Genomic DNA, 19,449 nt, shown 5'->3' on the forward strand with positions numbered 1-19,449 from the left:
TAACATTCTTTCCATCACATAATTGATCAGGAATCTTTGCCCTCTTATCTCCTGCCATTGATGCGTGTTGGAGGGATTTGCAGGTTGATTCTCAACCTGTTTGGTCACACTATGAACACAAGTTCCTTACTCGTTACGTCCTGGGGTGGAACTTGAACCCGCAGCTTCTGGTTCAGAGACAGGGACACTACCCACTGCGCCACAAGACCTGCTGGTAATCAGAATGACTCACTGCCCCATTGCCTCACATTTCAATAGTTAATAAAACAATTAAATCCATTAGAGAACATTTAGTTACAGGGTCAGCAATAGTCATCGTTTTGAACAGTGTTCATTAATTGAGTATTGATCACAGATTCAATGATAATATATTGAACAATGTTCGGTGGTAATGTACTGAACACAGCATCAGTAATAGTCAGAATATTAAACACAGATTCGGTAGTAGAGGAAGTTTAAAAAGTTTATTTATTAATGTCGCAAGTAGACTTACTGCACTAAGGCAGCACTGCTAACCACTGTGCTAAAGCTTTGATAAAGGGTCAGCTGGACTCGAAACATCAGCTCTTTTCTCTCCTTACAGATACTGCCAGACCTGCTGAGATTTTCCAGCATTTTCTCTTTTGGTTTCAGATTCCAACATCCGCAGCAATTTGCTTTTATTCAATAATAGTGTATTGAACTTACGTCAACGTCTTTACCTGCTGCATTCATTTGGTTTATTTAAGAGTCTACCTAACTCACCCGGTGTCCGTCACTAGCCTTAGACTTGTGGATTTTTCTAGCAATCTTTCTGGGTCTCTCCGTGCTCCTCTCCATGTGTGCTGCCCAGGGTCATGATGTGGAGATGCCGGCGTTGGACTGGGGTGAACACAGTAAGAGTTTTAACAACACCAGGTTAAAGTCCAACAGGTTTATTTGGTAGCAAAAGCCACACAAGCTTTCGGAGCTCTAAGCCCCTTCTTCAGGTGAGTGGAAATTCTGGTCACAAACAGAGCTTATAAAGACACAGACTCAATTTACATGAATAATGGTTGGAATGCGAATACTTACAACTAATCAAGTCTTTAAGAAACAAAACAATGTGAATGGAGAGAGCATCAAGACAGGCTAAAAAGATGTGTATTGTCTCCAGACAAGACAGCCAGTGAAACTCTGCAGGTCCACGCAACTGTGGGAGTTACAAATAGTGTGACATGAACCCAATATCTCGGTTGAGGCCGTCCTCGTGTGTGCGGAACTTGGCTATCAGTTTCTGCTCAGCGACTCTGCGCTGTCGTGTGTCACGAAGGCCGCCTTGGAGAACGCTTACCCGAATATCAGAGGCCGAATGCCCGTGACCGCTGAAGTGCTCCCCAACAGGAAGAGAACAGTCTTGCCTGGTGATTGTCGAGCGGTGTTCATTCATCCGTTGTCGCAGCGTCTGCATAGTTTCCCCAATGTACCATGCCTCGGGACATCCTTTCTTGCAGCGTATCAGGTAGACAACGTTGGCCGAATTGCAAGAGTATGTACCGTGTACCTGGTGGATGGTGTTCTCACGTGAGTCGATGGCATCTGTGTCCACATCATGACAACCAAGGGGAGGCAGTGGCCTAGTGGTATCATCGCTAGACTATTAATCCAGAAACTCAACTAATGTTCTGGGGACCTGGGTTCAAATCTCGCCACGGCAGTTGGTGGAATCCAAATTCAATTTAAAAAAATAAATCTGGAATTAAGAATCTACTGATGACCATGAAACCATTGTCAATTGTCGGAAACGCCCATCTGGTTCACTAATGCCCTTTAGGGAAGGAAATCTGCCGTCTTTACCTGGTCTGGCCTACATGTGACTCCAGAGCCACAGCAAGGGCAACTAGGGATGGGCAATAGATGCTGTAAGAAGTTTAACAACACCAGGTTAAAGTCCAACAGGTTTATCACAGTTTAACAACACCAGGTTAAAGTCCAACAGGTTTATTACTTTAACCTGTTGTTAAACTTCTTACTGTGTTTCCCCCAGTCCAACGCCGGCATCTCCACATCAATAAATCATAGAAATCATAGAAACCCTACAGTGCAGACGGAGGCCATTCGGCCCATCGAGTCTGCACCGACCACAATCCCACCCAGGCCCTACCCCCACATATTTTACCCGCTAATCCCTCTAACCTAGACATCCCAGGACTCTAAGGGGCAATTTTTTAACCTGGCCAATCAACCTAACCCGCACATCTTTGGACTGTGGGAGGAAACCGGAGCACCCGGAGGAAACCCACGCAGACACGAGGAGAATGTGCAAACTCCACACAGACAGTGACCCGAGCCGGGAATCGAACCCGGGACCCTGGAGCTGTGAAGCAGCAGTGCTAACCACTGTGCTACCGTGCTGCTTTTGGTGAGACCACATCTGGAATATTGTGTGAAGTTTTGAGCTCCACATTTATAGAAATAGTATTTGCATTGGAGGTGTGACGTTAGTGTACCTTTAATGTTGGCCAGCCAGCAACGTCCATGTCCCATGAATGAATTAAAAATAAAAATTCTTCTCCCACAACTGCCACTAATGATTTGCGATTTAGAAAAATATCTTTGACTTTTTTGAACTATCATTTCAATGTCATTTTTGTCCTCCTCTCCCAAACATCGTCCACATCACCCCACCCGGTAGATCAGTCCTGACTCAGAGGAACAAGTATTTCTGTTCACATTAATGATCCATGCAATTTATTAGACTTTATTGCAAGAAGTTTGGAGAACAGGAATAAAGAAATCCTGCCACAATTGGACAGGGTTTTGGTGAGACCACATCTGGAATATTGTGTGAAGTTTTGAGCTCCACATTTATAGAAATAGTATTTGCATTGGAGGTGTGACGTTAGTGTACCTTTAAGAGTTTTTTCACAATCATGTTGTCTGTAGCTCACAGCCTTAGCTGATGTCATTGTCGCCGGGCTGTGTGCAGAGGCAGCACAGTGGCACAGTGGTTAGCACTGCTGCCCCACAGCGCCAGGGACCTAGGTTCAATTCCCAGGTTGGGTCACTGTCTGTGTGGAGTTTGCACGTTCTCCCCGTGTCTGCGTGGGTTTCCTCCGGGTGCTCCGGTTTCCTCCCACAGTCTGAAAGACATGCTGGTTAGGTGGATTGGCAGTGCTAAATTCTCCCTCAGTGTACCTGAACAGGCGCTGGAGTGTGGCGACAAGGGAATTTTCACAGTAACTTCATTGCAGTGTTAATGTAAGCCTACTTGTGACAGTAATAAATAAACTTTAAACTTAAACTTATCACCGCAGCCCATTGGGTGGCCATACCTTCAGCTGCTGAGGTCTTAACCTCTTGAATTCCCTCCCTAAACCTCTCCACCTCGCTACTCCTCACTCCTCATTTGAGATGCCCTTTTAAAACCTCTCTCATCATCTGTCCTAATGATTTTCATTGTCAGATTCTGGCAGATAATGCTCCTGTGAAATGCCTCGGGATATTACTCCACTGAAGGTGCAATATAAATACAAGCTGTCTACAAGCTGTTGTTATCACTTTAAGTATCTGTTAAAACTTCAATGTGCAGGTTAATTATTTCCTCATCGGCGTAGCCACTCACAGGTGGATAGTTAATAGGCGTGGCAGGATGCACACCACACAAAGGCAAAACTTTTCATGTCAAACTAGTTCATCAACTTTGATTTCCAGCTGAAACCCAGGAGAGCTTCTTACGCACAGTGTACTGACAGTCGGCTGTTCAACAGAGTGTTCACTGCAGTCCCTGAGTTTCAAGTGAAGCATTCAGAGGGCAGTGAGGTATTCCAGGTGTCGGGACTTGCTCTGAAACCCTTCCTCCACGTTTACAAGGCAGCTCAATCTCAGGACTTCAGCAATGACTTCATTCTCAGTAGGTGTCTTTCGCTTGATTTGGTGTCTAATCCACAGGAAACTTGGGATCGCACCCGGTGCTGATTTTAAAGAAACAATTAAGTGATGCTCTGTGCTGCAAAAACTGAGTGAGGTTTTGACATTTATGATTTCTGAATATGGGAGTTCATTGACAGGTTGTCCCTTACAAGCAGTAAGTCAATCTTCCGTTGCTCATTAAAACAGGCGTGTGGCGCCTAAATGTGACACTCACACGGGACAGCATTTGTACATGGGACAGGGTCTGTGTACTGCGGAAAGATTATACTTGCAAGAAGGTCTGTGAGGGTGGGAGCGATTGTACACGAGGAAGTATACCTCACCCCCCCCCACCCTTGCTTGGACCTTAATTTAAAATAGTGGAATGGGCCCAATTTCATTTAATTCATTCGGGGGACATGGGCGTCGCTGGCTCGCCAGTGTTTTGATTGATTCGATTTATTTTTGTCACATGTATTAGTATACAATGAAAAGTATTGTTCCTTGCGCGCTATACTAATGCATGTCGTTCATAGCGAAGGAGAGAGTGCAGAATGTAACGTTACAGTCATAGCTAGGGTGTAGAGAAAGATCAACTTAGTGCGAGGTAGGTCCATTCAAAAGTTTGATGGCATCAGGGAAGAAGCTGTTCTTGAGTCGGTTGGTACGTGACCTCAGACTTTATTGCCCACCCCTAGTTGACCGAGGACAATTGAGAGTCGACCACATTGCTGTGGCTCTGGAGTCACATGGAGGCCAGACTGGGTAATGATGGCAGATCTCCTTCCCTAAAGGACATTAGTGAACCAGATGGGTTTTTCCGACAATCGACAATGGTTTCACGGTCATCAGTTGATTCTTAATTCCAGATATTTTTTATTGAATTCAAATTCCACCATCTGCTGAGGCGGGATTCGAACCAGGGTCCCCAGAACATTAGCTGAGTTTCTAGGTTAATAGTCTAGCGATAATACCACTAGGCCATCGCCTCCCCAAATGGCTTCCCAATGACTTTACATTTAATGAGGAACCCACTGGCTTGAGGTCTGCGTCCATGTTGACTACAAATTAAAATGGAATCCATGTTGGTGAAGGCGTGTCCAGTTGCCCTGTTCCATTTAAACCCCTCCCTGAATCTTTCTGCCTCGCTTTCTGACAGATTGGGGTGGGGGAGAGGAGTTAGAAATTAACGTCGCGAGACAGTCTGTTTCCTGACACCCAATCCCAGGGGATAAAACAAAGAATCAACCAAGCTGACATGAGAGAGGTCGAAATTTACCCCAAAACTTCTCGAGACTTCAGGGGAATTTGTGACATTTTGGCAAAAATCAAAGTTGATCACCCACAGGCCTTAGATTTATACGTTTGCAAAATATAAAGTCATTGTTGAGCATTGATTGCCTGACCCTGGGGAACATCACAACTTGTAAACCTCAAACTTTTTAAATGTGGTGGAACAGCTGTCTCTCAATCTGAGTCAGATCTGTAAACCTGCCGTCAGTCTCATCATAGGGCAGCATGGTGGCACAGTGGTTAGCGGGGCGGCACGGTGGCACAGTGGTTAGCGGGGCGGCACGGTAGCACAGTGGTTAGCGGGGCGGCACGGTAGCACAGTGGTTAGCGGGGCGGCACGGTGGCACAGTGATTAGCGGGGCGGCACGGTAGCACAGTGGTTAGCACTGCTGCCTCACAGCGCCAGGGACCCGGGTTCGATTCCCGGTTTGGGTCACTGTCTGTGTGGAGTTTGCATGTTCTCCCCCGTGGGTTTCCTCCGGGTGCTCCGGTTTCCCCCCACAGTCTAAAAGACGTGCTGGTTAGGGTGCATTGACCCGAACAGACGCCGGAGCGTGGCGACTAGGGGAATTTCATAGTAACTTCATTGCGGTGTTAATGTAAACCTCACTTGTGACTAATAAATAAACTTTAACTTAGAATCCCTACAGTGCAGAAGAGACCATTCGGCCCATCAAGTCTGCACTGACTCTCTGAGAAAGCGTCTTACACAGGCCCTCTCCCCTGCCCTATGCCCATAACCCCACACATTTACCATGGCTAGTCCATCTAACCTACACATCTTGAGACACTAAGTGGCAATTTAGCATGGCCAATCCGCCTAACTGGCACATCTTTGGGGTGTGGGAGGAAACCGGAGGAAACCCTTGCAGATACGGGAAGAATGTACAAACTCCACAGTGACCCGAGGCTGGAATTGAACCCACGTCCCTGGCGCTGTGAGACAGCAGTGCTAACTACCGTGCCACCCACTGAATCTTCCTTCACAGCCTGGAAAACTTTGATTAAAAAGGAAGAAAAGCAAGTCTTTACACCTTTGACAACCCACAGGACATCTCAAAGTGCTGTACAGCTCATTAAGTACTATATTTGAAGTATAGTCACTGTTGTATGAAACACAGCAACAGACTCCTACCTCAGCAATGTTATCACGACAGACTAACTGAGGGATAAATATTGGCCAAAACATTGACTCTCCTGCTCTTCTTTCAATCAATGTCATGGGTTCTTTTACCTCCACCTGAGAGGGCCGACGGATCTTCACATTAACATCCCATCCGAAAGTTGGAACCTCCCAAGCTGTATCACAGCTTGGTCTGGCTCCGGCTCTGCCCAAGACCACAAGAAACTACAAAAGGTTGTGAATGTAGCCCAATCCATCACGCAAACCAGCCTCCCATCCATTGACTCTGTCTACACTTTCTGCTGCCTCGGCAAAGCAGCTAGCATAATTAAGGACCCCACGCACCCCGGACATTCTCTCTTCCACCTTCTTCCGTTGGAAAAAGATACGAAAGTCTGGGATCACGTACCAACCGACTCAAGAACAGCTTCTTCCCTGCTGCCATCAGACTTTTGAATGGGCCTACCTCATATTAAGTTGATCTTTCTCTACACCCTAGCTATAACTGCAACACTACATTCTGCACTCTCTCATTTCCTTCTCTATGAACGGTATGCTTTGTCTGTATAGTGCGCAAGAAACAATACTTTTCACTGTATGCTAATACATACAACAATAATAAATCAAATCAAATCAAAATCCAGCACTGCAGTACTCTGTCAGTGTGGCACGGGGATGTCCGCTGTGAGTTTGATGTTCAACTCCTGGTGTGGGACTTCACCCTGCAAGAATGACATTTCCGTTCAAACGGATTTGACACAGGAGCAAGAGACCATTCAGCCCATCGAGTCAGTTCAGCCACTCAATAAGATGATAAAAGTGCATGTGACTAGATATGAAGACCCCCCAACATCAGACTAAGTGCAGTCGTTCCACCATTGACTGCCTGAGCCTCAAGCTCTGGATTTTCAATGGCACCCCATTGCGTGAGCACTGAGGCCTCTGTGGGTTGTAGGTATGGAGAGGGTTACGTGGATTGGGATGACTCGGATATTGCAGGATAGTGGCTTGTCTCGTACACCTCATTCCTGGTGTGTTCCTCATTATTATCTGGAATGGAATGCAACCTTCTCAACAGTCAGGGCCCGAGGCATTGTAGCGTGAAGTTACTATCTACAACCCTTCAAGCGGACAAAACTAGTTTGAAAAGTGAGGGCAGTGAAAGAAGAAATTGTCTCAAAACCAGAGATTCTAATTTTGATGTTACTGTAGAAGGTTATTGTGCTGGGGGGGAGGGCGGTGGGGGAGGTGAAAAGGACAGAATTTTCCAAGATCGCTGCATTTCTGGTAAATGAGCAGGTGTTTGCTGGAATGTTCTGCAGGACATGCCAATCTGCTGGTGACTCAAAAAATTCATTCATGGAATTTGGGCCAGCATTTATTACCCATCCCTAATTGCCCTTTAACTGAGTGGCATTTAAGAGTCAAATCTGGAGTCACGTGTAGGCCAGACAAGGTGCATAGATCCCTGAAAGTTGGCACCCAGGTTGATAGGGTTGTTAAGAAGGCGTACGGAGTGTTAGCTTTTATTGGTAGAGGGGTTCAGTTTCGGGGCCAGGAGGTCATGTTGCAGCTGTACAAAACTCTGGTGCGGCCGCACTTGGAGTATTGCGTACAGTTCTGGTCACCGCATTATAGGAAGGATGTGGATGCATTGGAAAGGGTGCAGAGGAGATTTACTAGGATGTTGCCTGGTATGGTGGGAAGGTCTTATGAGGAAAGGCTGAGGGACTTAAGGTTGTTTTCGTTAGAGAGAAGAAGGTTAAGAGGTGACTTAATAGAGGCATACAAGATGATCAGAGGATTAGATAGGGTGGATAGTGAGAGCCTTTTTCCTCGGATGGTGATGGCTAGCACGAGGGGACATAGCTTTAAATTGAGGGCTGATAGATATAGGACAGATGTCAGAGGTAGGTTCTTCACTCAGAGAGTGGTAAGGGCGTGGAATGCCCGGCCTGCAGCAGTAGTGGACTCGCCAACATTAAGGGCATTTAAATGGTCATTGGATAAGCATATGGATGATATTGGAATAGTGTAGGTTAGATGGGCTTTAGATTGGTTTCACTGGTCGGCGCAACATCGAGGGCCGAAGGGCCTGTACTGCGCTGTAATGTTCTATGTTCTAAGGTGGCACAGTGGTTAGCACTGCTGCCTCACACTGCTGCCTCACAGCGCCAGGAACCCGGGTTCCATTCCGGATCACTGTCTGTTCTCCCTGTGTCTGTGTGGGTTTCCTCCGGGTGCTCCGGTTTCCTCCCACAGTCCAAAGATGTGCTGGTTAGGTGGATTAGCTATGGTAAATGCGCAGGATTATGGGGGTTAGGGTGGGGGATGGCATGTGACATGCTTGCCTTCATCAGCCGGGGCACTGAGCATAAAAGTTAGCAAATTATATTACACTCATATAAAACGTTGGTTAGGCCACATTTGGAATCCCATGTCTAATTCTGGTCGCCACACTACCAGAAGGACGTGGAGGCTTTGGAGGGTGTATAGACAAGGTTTACCAGGATGTTGCCTGGTATGGAGGGTATTAGTTAGGAGAGATTGAATAAACTGGGATTGTTCTCCCTGGAAAGACGGAGGCTGAGGGGGCGACCTGATAGAAGTTTATAAAATTAATAATTTATAAAAGAACAATGTTTCATGGCCATCCTTAGACTTTTAACTCCAGATTTTTATTGGAATCAAACTTCAGCATCAGCCGTGGTGGGATTTGAACCCAGGTTCCTAGAGCACTATGCTGGGTCGTTAGCCCAGTGACACCTCCCCTCCCTGTGGTATTTAAGGTAATTGGTGTTTGATGTGGTGTGGAGATTTTAGGTTTTCTGGCAGTTCACTGCATTCCTTATTTAATAGGTGTGTGATTTCCAGGAACCCATAGCTTTGTTCGTACCTAAACAGGTACACTTCTATACACTTCCCCAAGACCTCAGCTGTGGCCCAGTGGCAGCATGCTTACCACTGGGCTTGAAGGTCGTGGGTTCAATTCCTGCTCCTGAGATTGCGTGTATAATTTAGGCTGATACTCCAATGCGGAGCTGAGAGACTGATACTTCCAATGGAGTGCTGCAGTGTCAGAGGTGCAGTATTTCTTTAACTGACATTAAACTGAGGCTCTGTTTGCCCTCAGGTGGATACAAAAATAACCATGGTGTGTTTTGGGATCTGCACCGTCTCCAGGACATTCACCAGCTTCACTGAAAAGCTAATGATTCGTTCAGGACCATGTTGCTATTTGTGGCAGCTTGCTGTGCACAGCTTGTTTGCAATGTTTCTTAACATTGGAAGAGCGAATCCATTTTAGAAGTACTTAGTTGGCCACATAGTGCTTTGCAAGATCCTGAGATAGTTCAAGGTGATATAATAATACAGGTCATTGGGTGGTACAGTGGTTAGCACTGCTGCCTCACAGTCATGATGTGGAGATGCCGGCGTTGGACTGGGGTAAACACAGTAAGAAGTTTAACAACACCAGGTTAAAGTCCAACAGGTTTATTTGGTAGCAAAAGCCACACAAGCTTTCGAGGCTCTGAGCCCCTTCTTCAGGTGAGTGGGAATTCTGTTCACAAACAGAACTTATAAGACACAGACTCAATTTACATGAATAATGGTTGGAATGCGAATACTTACAACTAATCCAGTCTTTAAGAAACAAAACAATGGGAGTGGAGAGAGCATCAAGACAGGCTAAAAAGATGTGTATTGTCTCCAGACAAGACAGCCAGTGAAACTCTGCAGGTCCACGCAACTGTGGGAGTTACAAATAGTGTGACATAAATTCTGATTCTAGGATCGCATGATAAAGACTCAGGAGGAAAAAAGCAGAAATATTTATGTGAAATAGTGTGACATAAACCCAATATCCCGGTTGAGGCCGTCCTTGTGTGTGCGGAACCTGGCTATCAGTTTCTGCTCCGCGACTCTGCGCTGTCGTGTGTCGCGAAGGCCGCCTTGGAGAACGCTTACCCGAATATCAGAGGCCGAATGCCCGTGACCGCTGAAGTGCTCCCCAACAGGAAGAGAACAGTCTTGCCTGGTGATTGTCGAGCGGTGTTCATTCATCCGTTGTCGCAGCGTCTGCATAGTTTCCCCAATGTACCATGCCTCACAGTGCCAGGGATCTGGGTTCAATTCCCGGCTTGGGTCTCTGAGCAGAGTTTGTACACTGCGTGGGTTTCGTTTGACTTATTGTTGTCACATGTATTAACATACAGTGAAAAGTATTGTTTATTGCGTGCTATAAAGACAAAGCATACCGTTCATAAAGAAGGAAAGGAGAGAGTGCAGAATGTAGTGTTACAGTCATAGCTAGGGTGTAGGGAAAGATCAACTTAATGGGAGGTAGGTCCATTCAAAGGTCTGACGGCAGCAGGGAAGAAGCTGTTCTGCAGTCGGCTGGTACGTAACCTCAGACTTTTGTATCTTTATCCCGACAGAAGAAGGTGGAAGACAGAATGTCCGGGGTGCGTGGGGTCCTTAATTATGCTGGCTGCTTTGCCGAGGCAGCGGGAAGTGTAGACAGAGTCAATGGATGGGAGGCTGGTTTGCGTGGTAGATAAGGCTCTGGGTGGGATTGTGGTCGGTGCAGACACGATGGGCCAAATGGCCTCCTTCTGCGTGTAGGATTCTATGGATTCTATAGGTCTTGTGTATTTTGCATGGAGGGAGATCTAAGTGTGTGTTGGGAGGATTGGAGTAACACAACTCTGTTGCCTCTCGGACTTTTCCTTGTTACTGTGCTATTAACTTCCTTCCAGTGCTCAAACTGAGCATGCAGAATTTATGACGGCGTTGAACACCACAGTATTTGGGAGAGGTTACAGGCATTGCAGCATTCCCTTAGTTTGAATCGCCTCCTACGGACTCCCCAAACCAAACTGCTGCCTAACGAGTGTAATTGTGGTTCCATTCAGGGATACTGAATTAAGGGAGGGTAGAAATTTGGATTGAAAGCTGGTTCGCAGGGAAGAAAGAAAATTGGATTGAAAGCAAAATACTGCGGATGCTGGGGTCTGAAACACAAACGGAAAATGCCGGAAAATCTCAGCAGGTCTGATAGTATCTGTGGAGAGAGAATAGAGCCAACGTTTCGAGTCAGTGCAACCCTTTGTCAGAAAATTGGAGTTTTGAGAAGTATCTCAGGGTGGTTGCAAGCTGGATCCCACGGAGTTCAGTCTGAAACCACCTCTGTTCACTGCTTACATCAAGGATTTAGATACTGAGCCAAAGGGAGTAGTCTCCCAATTAGTAAATGAAACCAAAGTGGGAGACCTCGTAAATAATTCTGAGAAACAAAAGAGTTATTGATTCGTTGGAACGTACAAATACGTGGCAGAGGACATTCAATGTCAGCAAATGTGGATGATACATTTTCATTTTTAAAAAAAAGAAATAACTATCCTTTGATTGACGGGGTATACAAAACTCAGCTTTATAGAATTGTTGAATGACGTTTTTCAGGAAAGGCCATTCAGCCCTTTGTGCCTGTGCTGGCTTTTTGAAAGAACTATCCAATTGGTCCCCACTATCCATTTCCAGTGTTTGTTCAATGGTCCTCCCATTGAAAGAGTAAGAAGTTCAACAACACCAGGTTAAAGTCCAATAGGTTTATTTGGTAGCAAAAACCACAAGCTTTCGGAGCCTTTAAGCCCCTTCTTCAGGTGAGAAGGGGCTTAAGGCTCCGAAAGCTTGTGTGGCTTTTGCTACCAAATAAACCTGTTGGACTTTAACCTGGTGTTGTTAAACTTCTTACTGTGTTTACCCCAGTCCAACGCCGGCATCTCCACATCATGCCTCCCATTGAATCCAGAAGATGGGGTAGAGGCATTGCTGATGGAATTTCTCCAACGCTCTTGTATATCGTTGATAGATAGTCCAGGTCTCACTGTCCAGGGACTGTGGTGACAACTTCTGACAAGGGCTTTCACAAGCAGTCAGTGGCTGAAGCAGAAACCATGTTGCCATTTAACAACAGGTTGGATAGATGGTTAAAGGTAAAGGAAAGTAAAGGATTATGGGAACCGGATGGGCACATGGGATTTGGATACAGTTATTTATGAAGGCCCCGCCTTCTCAACCTTGCCCCTTGCCTGAGGTGTGGTGACTCTCAGGTTAAATTATCACCAGTCAACTCTCCTTCTCAAAGGGGAAAACAGCCTATGGTCACCTGCGACTATGGCGACTTTACCTTATTGCTTGCGCGGAGAAATTGCTAAACAATTGTATTTTATCCACAAAGGTTATAGAATCCCTCCAGTGCAGAAGGAGGCCATTTGGCCCATCAAGTAAGCACCGCCTCTCTGACAGATTATCTTACCCAGGCCCTCTTTCCCGTCCAATCCCTGTAACCCCACACACGTCTTTAAGATTATGAAAAGGTTTGAGGGGGTAGACTTGGAGCGAATATTCACACTTGTGGGAGATTGTTACTGATAAATCCAATGGGAAATTCAGGAGAAACCTCTTTACTCAGGAGTGTTAAAAACGTGGAACTCACTGTCATAAGGAGTGGTTGAGACAAGGCGCATCTTTGTATATAAAGGTATATAAAGCCTGATCAAGGATAAGAAGGGTATGTTGTTGGGTGAGATGAAGAGGGTGGAACATAAATACTAGTATGAACCTTTGGAGCTGTTTGTGTGTCATAAGTACCATATAGTCCACTCCAAACCACATCAGTCCATGTTTTCTGGCAGATTGGATCATTAGTGATGTATCAGTGCAAAAGATCATAGAATCCCTACAGTGCAGAAGGAGCCCATTCAGCCCATCGAGTCTACACCGACTCCGACATGGCCCTCTCCCCATAACCCCATGTATTTACTCAACTAATCCCCCGAACCTACACATCTTTGGAAACGAAGGGGCAATTTAGCACAGCTGATCCACCTAACCTGCACATCTTTGGACTGTGGGAGGAAACCGGAGCACCCAGAGGAAACCCACGCAGATACGGGGAGAATGTGCAAACTCCACACAGACAGTGACCCAAGGCTGGAATCGACCCCGGGTCCCTGGCGCTGTGAGGCAGGAGCGCTAACCACTGTGCCATCGTGCCAATGTTTTTAATGATATCCACAAGAATCTTTGTCCTATACCAAGATCCCAAATACCCACCAACCCCAGAGGAAATTTGTAAAAGCTGTTAGAACCTGCTTTGTACTCATGAGGAGACAGTCAATGAACAACATTTACATAACACCTAGAAATAGTAAAACATCACATGGCACATCACAGGATTGTTATCAAACAAAATTTAACACTCAGCCACATCACGAGATGTTAACACAGGTAAGTCAAGGTTTGGTCAAAGGGGCAGGCACTTGGTATCATCTTCAAGTAGGAGACAGAATTAAAGCATGCAGATTTAAGGAGAGACTTCAGGCAGCAGAAGTCATGTCTCCTTGCCTCTCCTGATATCTATAACTCCAACCCTACAAGCTTCCAACAACTTAGTGTCCGTCCAATTCTGACCAATTTATATTCCTGATTTCCTGCGCTCCAACATTGGTGGCCGTGCCTTCAGCTGCCTCGGGTCTAAGATCTAGAATTCCCTCCTTGACCCTCTCCCCCTCTGATTCACTCACCTACTTTAAGATGCTCCTTAAAAACAAACTCTTTGACCAAGCTTTTGGTCGCCTGTTCTGATATCTCCGTATGCGGTTGCGTTTTTATTTGTGAAGAACCGTCGGAGGTTTAACTGTATGAGAGGCGCTATATACTGTAAAAGCAGATTGTTGCCTGAATGCTGTCTTTTAGACTCCTGCAGTGCAGAAGGAGGCTATTCAGCCCATCGAGTCTGCACCGACTCTCTGATAGAGTATCCTACCCAGACCCTATCCCCATAACCCCAAATATTTACCCCACTAACCTACACATCCATGGACACTAAGGGGCAATTTTGCAAGGCGAGTCAACCTAACCTACACATCTTTGGACTATGGGAGGAAACCGGAGCACCCGGAGGAAACCCATGCAGACACAGGGAGAATGTGCAAACTCCATACAGACAGTCACCCAAGGCCGGAATCGAACCTGGGTCGCTGGCGCTGTGAGGCAGCAGTGCTAACTACTGTGCCACCGTGCCACCCCATTCAAACATAAGGGGTGGATTAATATGGGATCGGGGGGCGGGCCGGGTTGGGGGTGGAGCGGGGCGGTGGAGGAGAAGGCATAAAGCACACCCTTCCCAGAAGCCTCATCAGCCTGGAGTCGATGTGCAGCTATGAAGCACTGCGGAGCAGACCAATGGGGTTGGAGTGGGATCGCCACCCCTCGGAGCTGTTGACCAATCCAATTGGCCAGAACCTCCATCAGCCCAGGAAGGAGTCTGGCAGCTACTGGAACTGCAGGAGAGAGGAGGGGCCACGACCTTGGTTCCCCAGGGCAGATCTTGGCGTCTTGGGCTGGGAGGGTTTGGGTAGTTTAGGAGGAGGGACAATGCGGGATGGAGTGGGTGGCTTTAAGGGGGGCAGCAGATAGGAGAAAAGGGAGGGTTCAGTCTCAGGGGAGGGGGGCACTCCACAATCAGCAATGAGCAGCCCCCAAAGAATGACCCCCCTCCCCCCCCCCCCCCCGTTTCCTTCCTGCCTTTTAAGTACCTCACGTAAAAAAATCAGTTCCTGCCTGATGTCCACACCAAACGTTTTAGGGCGTGGGCAGGACATTGTGAGGGTCAACAAGCCTAATTGACCCTTCATTGTTCACTTGAATATGGCAGATGAGTGTCAATCAGCAGACCACCAGCCCCCCATCTTATTGGGTGAGCTCAGGGGTGGAGGGAAGGTGGGAGATAGGTGCACATCCCGTTTTACAAGGGGGGGTGGGGGGGGGGGCTTGTAAAATTTAGCACAAGGAGTATGGTCAGTTTCTCTATTAATTAGTAAAGCACACTCTGGGTGAGGTTATTCCAGGGGGGCTTTATTCCATGAATTCCCCCCCAACCCTCCCACCGCCATTGGTCACCAAACTCATCAACCCTCATATAGCGTCTCGTTTTCTAACCCAAATAGAAACTCCTTGTTACCTCATTGGATGAATATTAACTGTCAATCCAACATCTTGTGCCTGGGGTGGGATTGTGGTCCGTGCAGACTCGATGGGCCGAATGGCCTCTTTCTGCGCCGTAGGGATTCTATGGATTCTATTCTATGATCTTTCATTATCCCAATCTCAATCATTGTTTCAACCACCGCCCCCCCCCCCCCCCCCGCCAATGATTCTGCCCCCCCCCCCCACCCCACTTCCCCGAAAACACATCCTGGAGATTTCATTCTTTGGAGATTCCAGGCCTCTCTGGGAGAATCCACATAGCAAGTGTGTATTTATACAATGATAAGCTGTGAGATGGCCATGTATATTACTAAAGTATGTGTGCATCAACTCTGATAGACACGGTAGGGTGTGTCCCTTTGAATTGGCAATTTGAGACAATGGTTATAGACGCAACGAGAGTTCATTGTAAATTTCCACAGTTTGGACAGAAAGGTCATCAATACGTGTTGGGTGGTGAATTGTTTGTCACTGTTCTGCTGTGTTTGACATTGCTGTTGCCAAGTTAAGTCTCCCAAGAGAGTTTGAACTCCCTGGTCAAATATCAGCGATTGTGAGTTTCTATGTACCTTAATATTTCTGGAAACTTTATACTTGAGGTAACAAAACTCATGAACTGAAAGGCAACTGCTGCCCCCCCGTGACCTCAGCCAGCTGCACACGCTTCACTGGAACTTTTCTCAGCAGCTGTTGTGGGCGGCACGGTGGCACAGTGGTTAGCACTGCTGCCTCCCAGCTCCACGGACACCAGGTTCGATCCCCAGCCTCGGATCACTGTCTGTGTGGAGTTTGCACGTTCTCCCCGTGTCTGCATGGGTTTCCTCCGGGTGCTCCGGTGTCCTCCCTCAGCTCAAAAATTTGTGGCTTAGGTTGTTTGGCCGTGATAAATTGCCACTTAGTGTCCTGGGAGGTTAGAGGGATTAGTTGGGGTAAATGTGTGGGGGTTGTGGGGATAGGGCCTTAGGTGGGATTGTTGTCAGTGCAGACTCGATGGGCCGAATGGCCTCCTTCTGCACTGTAGGGTTTCTATTTTGGAACTGAATGTGTAAACACCCAAGGAAGGCTAAGCTCTTCGAATTATTGTTGTTGTAGGTTTAGCAGTGAACTCTGATAATAACCCTGGTAATAATTATGGGTGACTTTAATCTACATGTAGAATTCGCAAATCAGATTGACAAAAGTGGCTTGGAAAGTTCACAGAGTGTATTGAGGGCAATTTCTTAAAGCAGTGCGTTTTAGCACCAACCAGACAGCAGGCTATTCTAGATCTGGTAATGAGCAATGGATTTGAAAAAGGATATAATTGTGTCAGAAACAGTTCAGATTCACTTGATTCATTCTTAAGCAGAAGGGTTGACCAGGTTGGACCTATACCCATTGGAGTTTAGAAGAACAAGAGGCGATTTTATTGAAACATATGAGATCCTGAGGCGACTAGACAGGGTGGCTACCCGGAGGATGTTTCCACTTGCGTCAGATACGAGAACCAGGGGATGGAGATGCTGGCGTTGGACTGGGCGGGGCACAATGAAAGTATAAGAGGTCTCCCTTTCAGAATGGAGAAGAGGATTTTTTTGTCTCTCAGAGGGTCATTAGTCTGTGGAGTGAAACAGCGGAGACTGGATCATTGAATTCATTGAAGTCTGAGATAGATTTTAGATGAACAAGGGAGGCAAGGGTTATGGAGGGCAGACAGGAGGGTGGAGTTGAGACCACAATCCAATCTGCCATGACCTTATTGAATGGCGGAGCAAGCTTGAAGGGCTGAATGACGTATTCCTGCTCCCAAGCCCTCTGTTCCAATATCCTGTGAGTTGAACTCAGTTGGTAATGCCCCCCCCAAAGTCAAGAGAGTTCAAGTCCCATTCCTGTAATTCAGGCTGATATTCCGAGTGTGGTATTGAGTACCAAGTGCGTGCACTGTCAGAGGTGCCATCTTTTGTGTGTTGTTAAACTGGGACCCTGGCTGCCTTCCAAGAGGAGGTAAAAGATCTCATTGGATGGGCTGAAGAAGAGCAGCTAGATTCGGAAGGAGAGAGTTCTCCACAATGTCTTGGTCAATATTTATTCCTAGATCAACATCTTTTCATAAAGGAGATGGTCTGGTCATCATCACAGTGCTGTTTCTGGGATCTTGCAATAGCTGCTGCATTTCATTAGAATCATAGAATCCTACAGTGCAGAAGGAGGTCATCTGGCCCATCAAGTCTGCACTGACCACAATCCCACCAGGCCCTATTCCCATAATCCCTCATATTTACCCTGCTAATCCCCCTGACACTAGGGTTAATTTTACCATGGCCGATCAACCTGACCCGCACATCTTTGGACTGTGGGAGGAAACCGGAGCACCCGGAGAAAACCCACGCAGACATGTGGATTATGTACAAACTCCACACAGACAGTCACCGGAATCGAACCCGGGTCCCTGGCGTTGTGAGGCAGCAGTGCTAACCACTGTGCCACTGTGCTGTGTTTCATACATGACAACACTACTTAATTAACTGAAAAATGCTCTGGGGTAGCCTGAAATTGTGAAAGGTTCTATATAATTTCAAATTCTTGTTTGTTTTTTTACATAGAGTGGGATGTCCAGCTTGCAGAGGGGGAGGGTCAGGGGTGTCCATGGGATCATAAAACCATAAGATGTAGGAGTAGAAGTTGGCCATTTGGGCAATCCAGGCTGCTCTGCCATTCAATGAGATCCTGACTGATCTGATGTGATAATCCTCAACTCCACTTTCCCACCTTATCCCCATAACCCTTCATTCCCTTACTGATTAAAAATCTGTCCATCTGAACTTTGAACATACTTCTCTAGAAAACATCCATTTATCTCCATCCATTCTGCCTCTTATCCCTTATCCAAATAATTGAAGAATCGTCGCTTGAGATGGTAAATGGCACAGGTTGAATGTTTCCACAGCTGGGGCGGGAGATGATAGGGAGGAGGAAGTGCGTGTAATTTTGTGATGGAGAAGACATTAGCCGGAATTTTCCAACTCTTCCTGCCAGCAGGATCTTCCAGTCCCGCTGCAAATTTCAATGGCTTGACAGGTGCTGGATAATTCCGGCCATAGTGTCAGAAGTTCAACTCCAGGAGGAATAGAAAGGAAGAACTCACATTTAGGTTGTGTCTTCGACATGCACAGGTGTTTTACCTCTGAAACTATCACAATGCAGTGAAACGTGGCAGCCACTTTGCAGCAAGCCACCACCAACAGTGAGGAGATCGATGTTCGGTTAAGGTGATGTTGGTTGAGGGATCAATATTAGCCGGGACATCAGGTAGAAGTCATCCTCAAAATAGCGCCATGAGTTCCTTCATGGTTTAATATCTCATTCAATAAACTGGACTTCGCATTAATTCGTCAACCTAGATTTTTGGGCTGATATTTGATCTCACGACCTTTGGGCTTAGAGGCAGAACTGCCACAGACTGCACCTTGGCTGATTAATAACTGTGTGAGTTGCCTACGCTATCGGGGGCCGTATTCAAAATGGTGGATGCCAGACACCTGAACAATGAAATATAAAATAAACATTCGAGGAGCTTGATTAACCCAATGTGTCATCGGGTCAAACCCAGGACAGTTGATAGTTCCAACAACCATCAAATCCCAACTTGTACTAACTGGTTCCCACCTCCTCATTCTTACCCAGATCAGAATCATCCAATAGAAATGAATTGCTAGCCACGGATGTTGCCATGGCAACACTGTTTTAGCCAACTCATTTTTGTACAAAATTCCTCTTGCACAATCTAGGTAAATATTTTTCACCTGTATGTACTTCAAGCTAAATTTGACATGCACACACCTTGTGAATATGAGAATCAAGATTGCTTGGTCACCAATGGTGTCTAATTTTCATTCTCCTATTTATCACTCAGAATTTCAATTAGCTATGTGGTGGTTAGTTTACTGGAATCCTACACTACCCTTTCATAGACGGAATTTAGAATGAATTAACATACTACAGCAAGCTTCCGATACATGTCACTTAGTGAATCAATACACGCAGTTGACTGAGTGAATTTCTGATTAATATCCGAATTATGTCATGTTTCATTAAGCTATTTTTTGAGACTGTAAGATCCCTTGACCCCT

At 46.3% G+C, this 19,449-nt stretch overlaps 1 protein-coding gene across 1 annotated transcript in view; it reads left to right on the forward strand.

Moving 5' to 3' along the window:
- Positions 1-3,731: 3,731 nt before the first annotated feature.
- LOC144480044 (transmembrane protease serine 3-like) overlaps positions 3,732-19,449 on the forward strand; it is a 63,748-nt gene continuing 48,030 nt past the window's right edge. Inside the window, exon 1 of the mRNA XM_078199206.1 lies at positions 3,732-3,871. Coding sequence (XP_078055332.1) covers positions 3,857-3,871 — 15 coding nt within the window. The 5' untranslated portion in view covers positions 3,732-3,856. The remainder of the gene's footprint in view (positions 3,872-19,449) is intronic.

The sequence above is a fragment of the Mustelus asterias genome, chromosome 27 (genome assembly GCF_964213995.1).
Source record: "Mustelus asterias chromosome 27, sMusAst1.hap1.1, whole genome shotgun sequence".
Classification (NCBI taxonomy): Eukaryota; Metazoa; Chordata; class Chondrichthyes; order Carcharhiniformes; family Triakidae; genus Mustelus; species Mustelus asterias.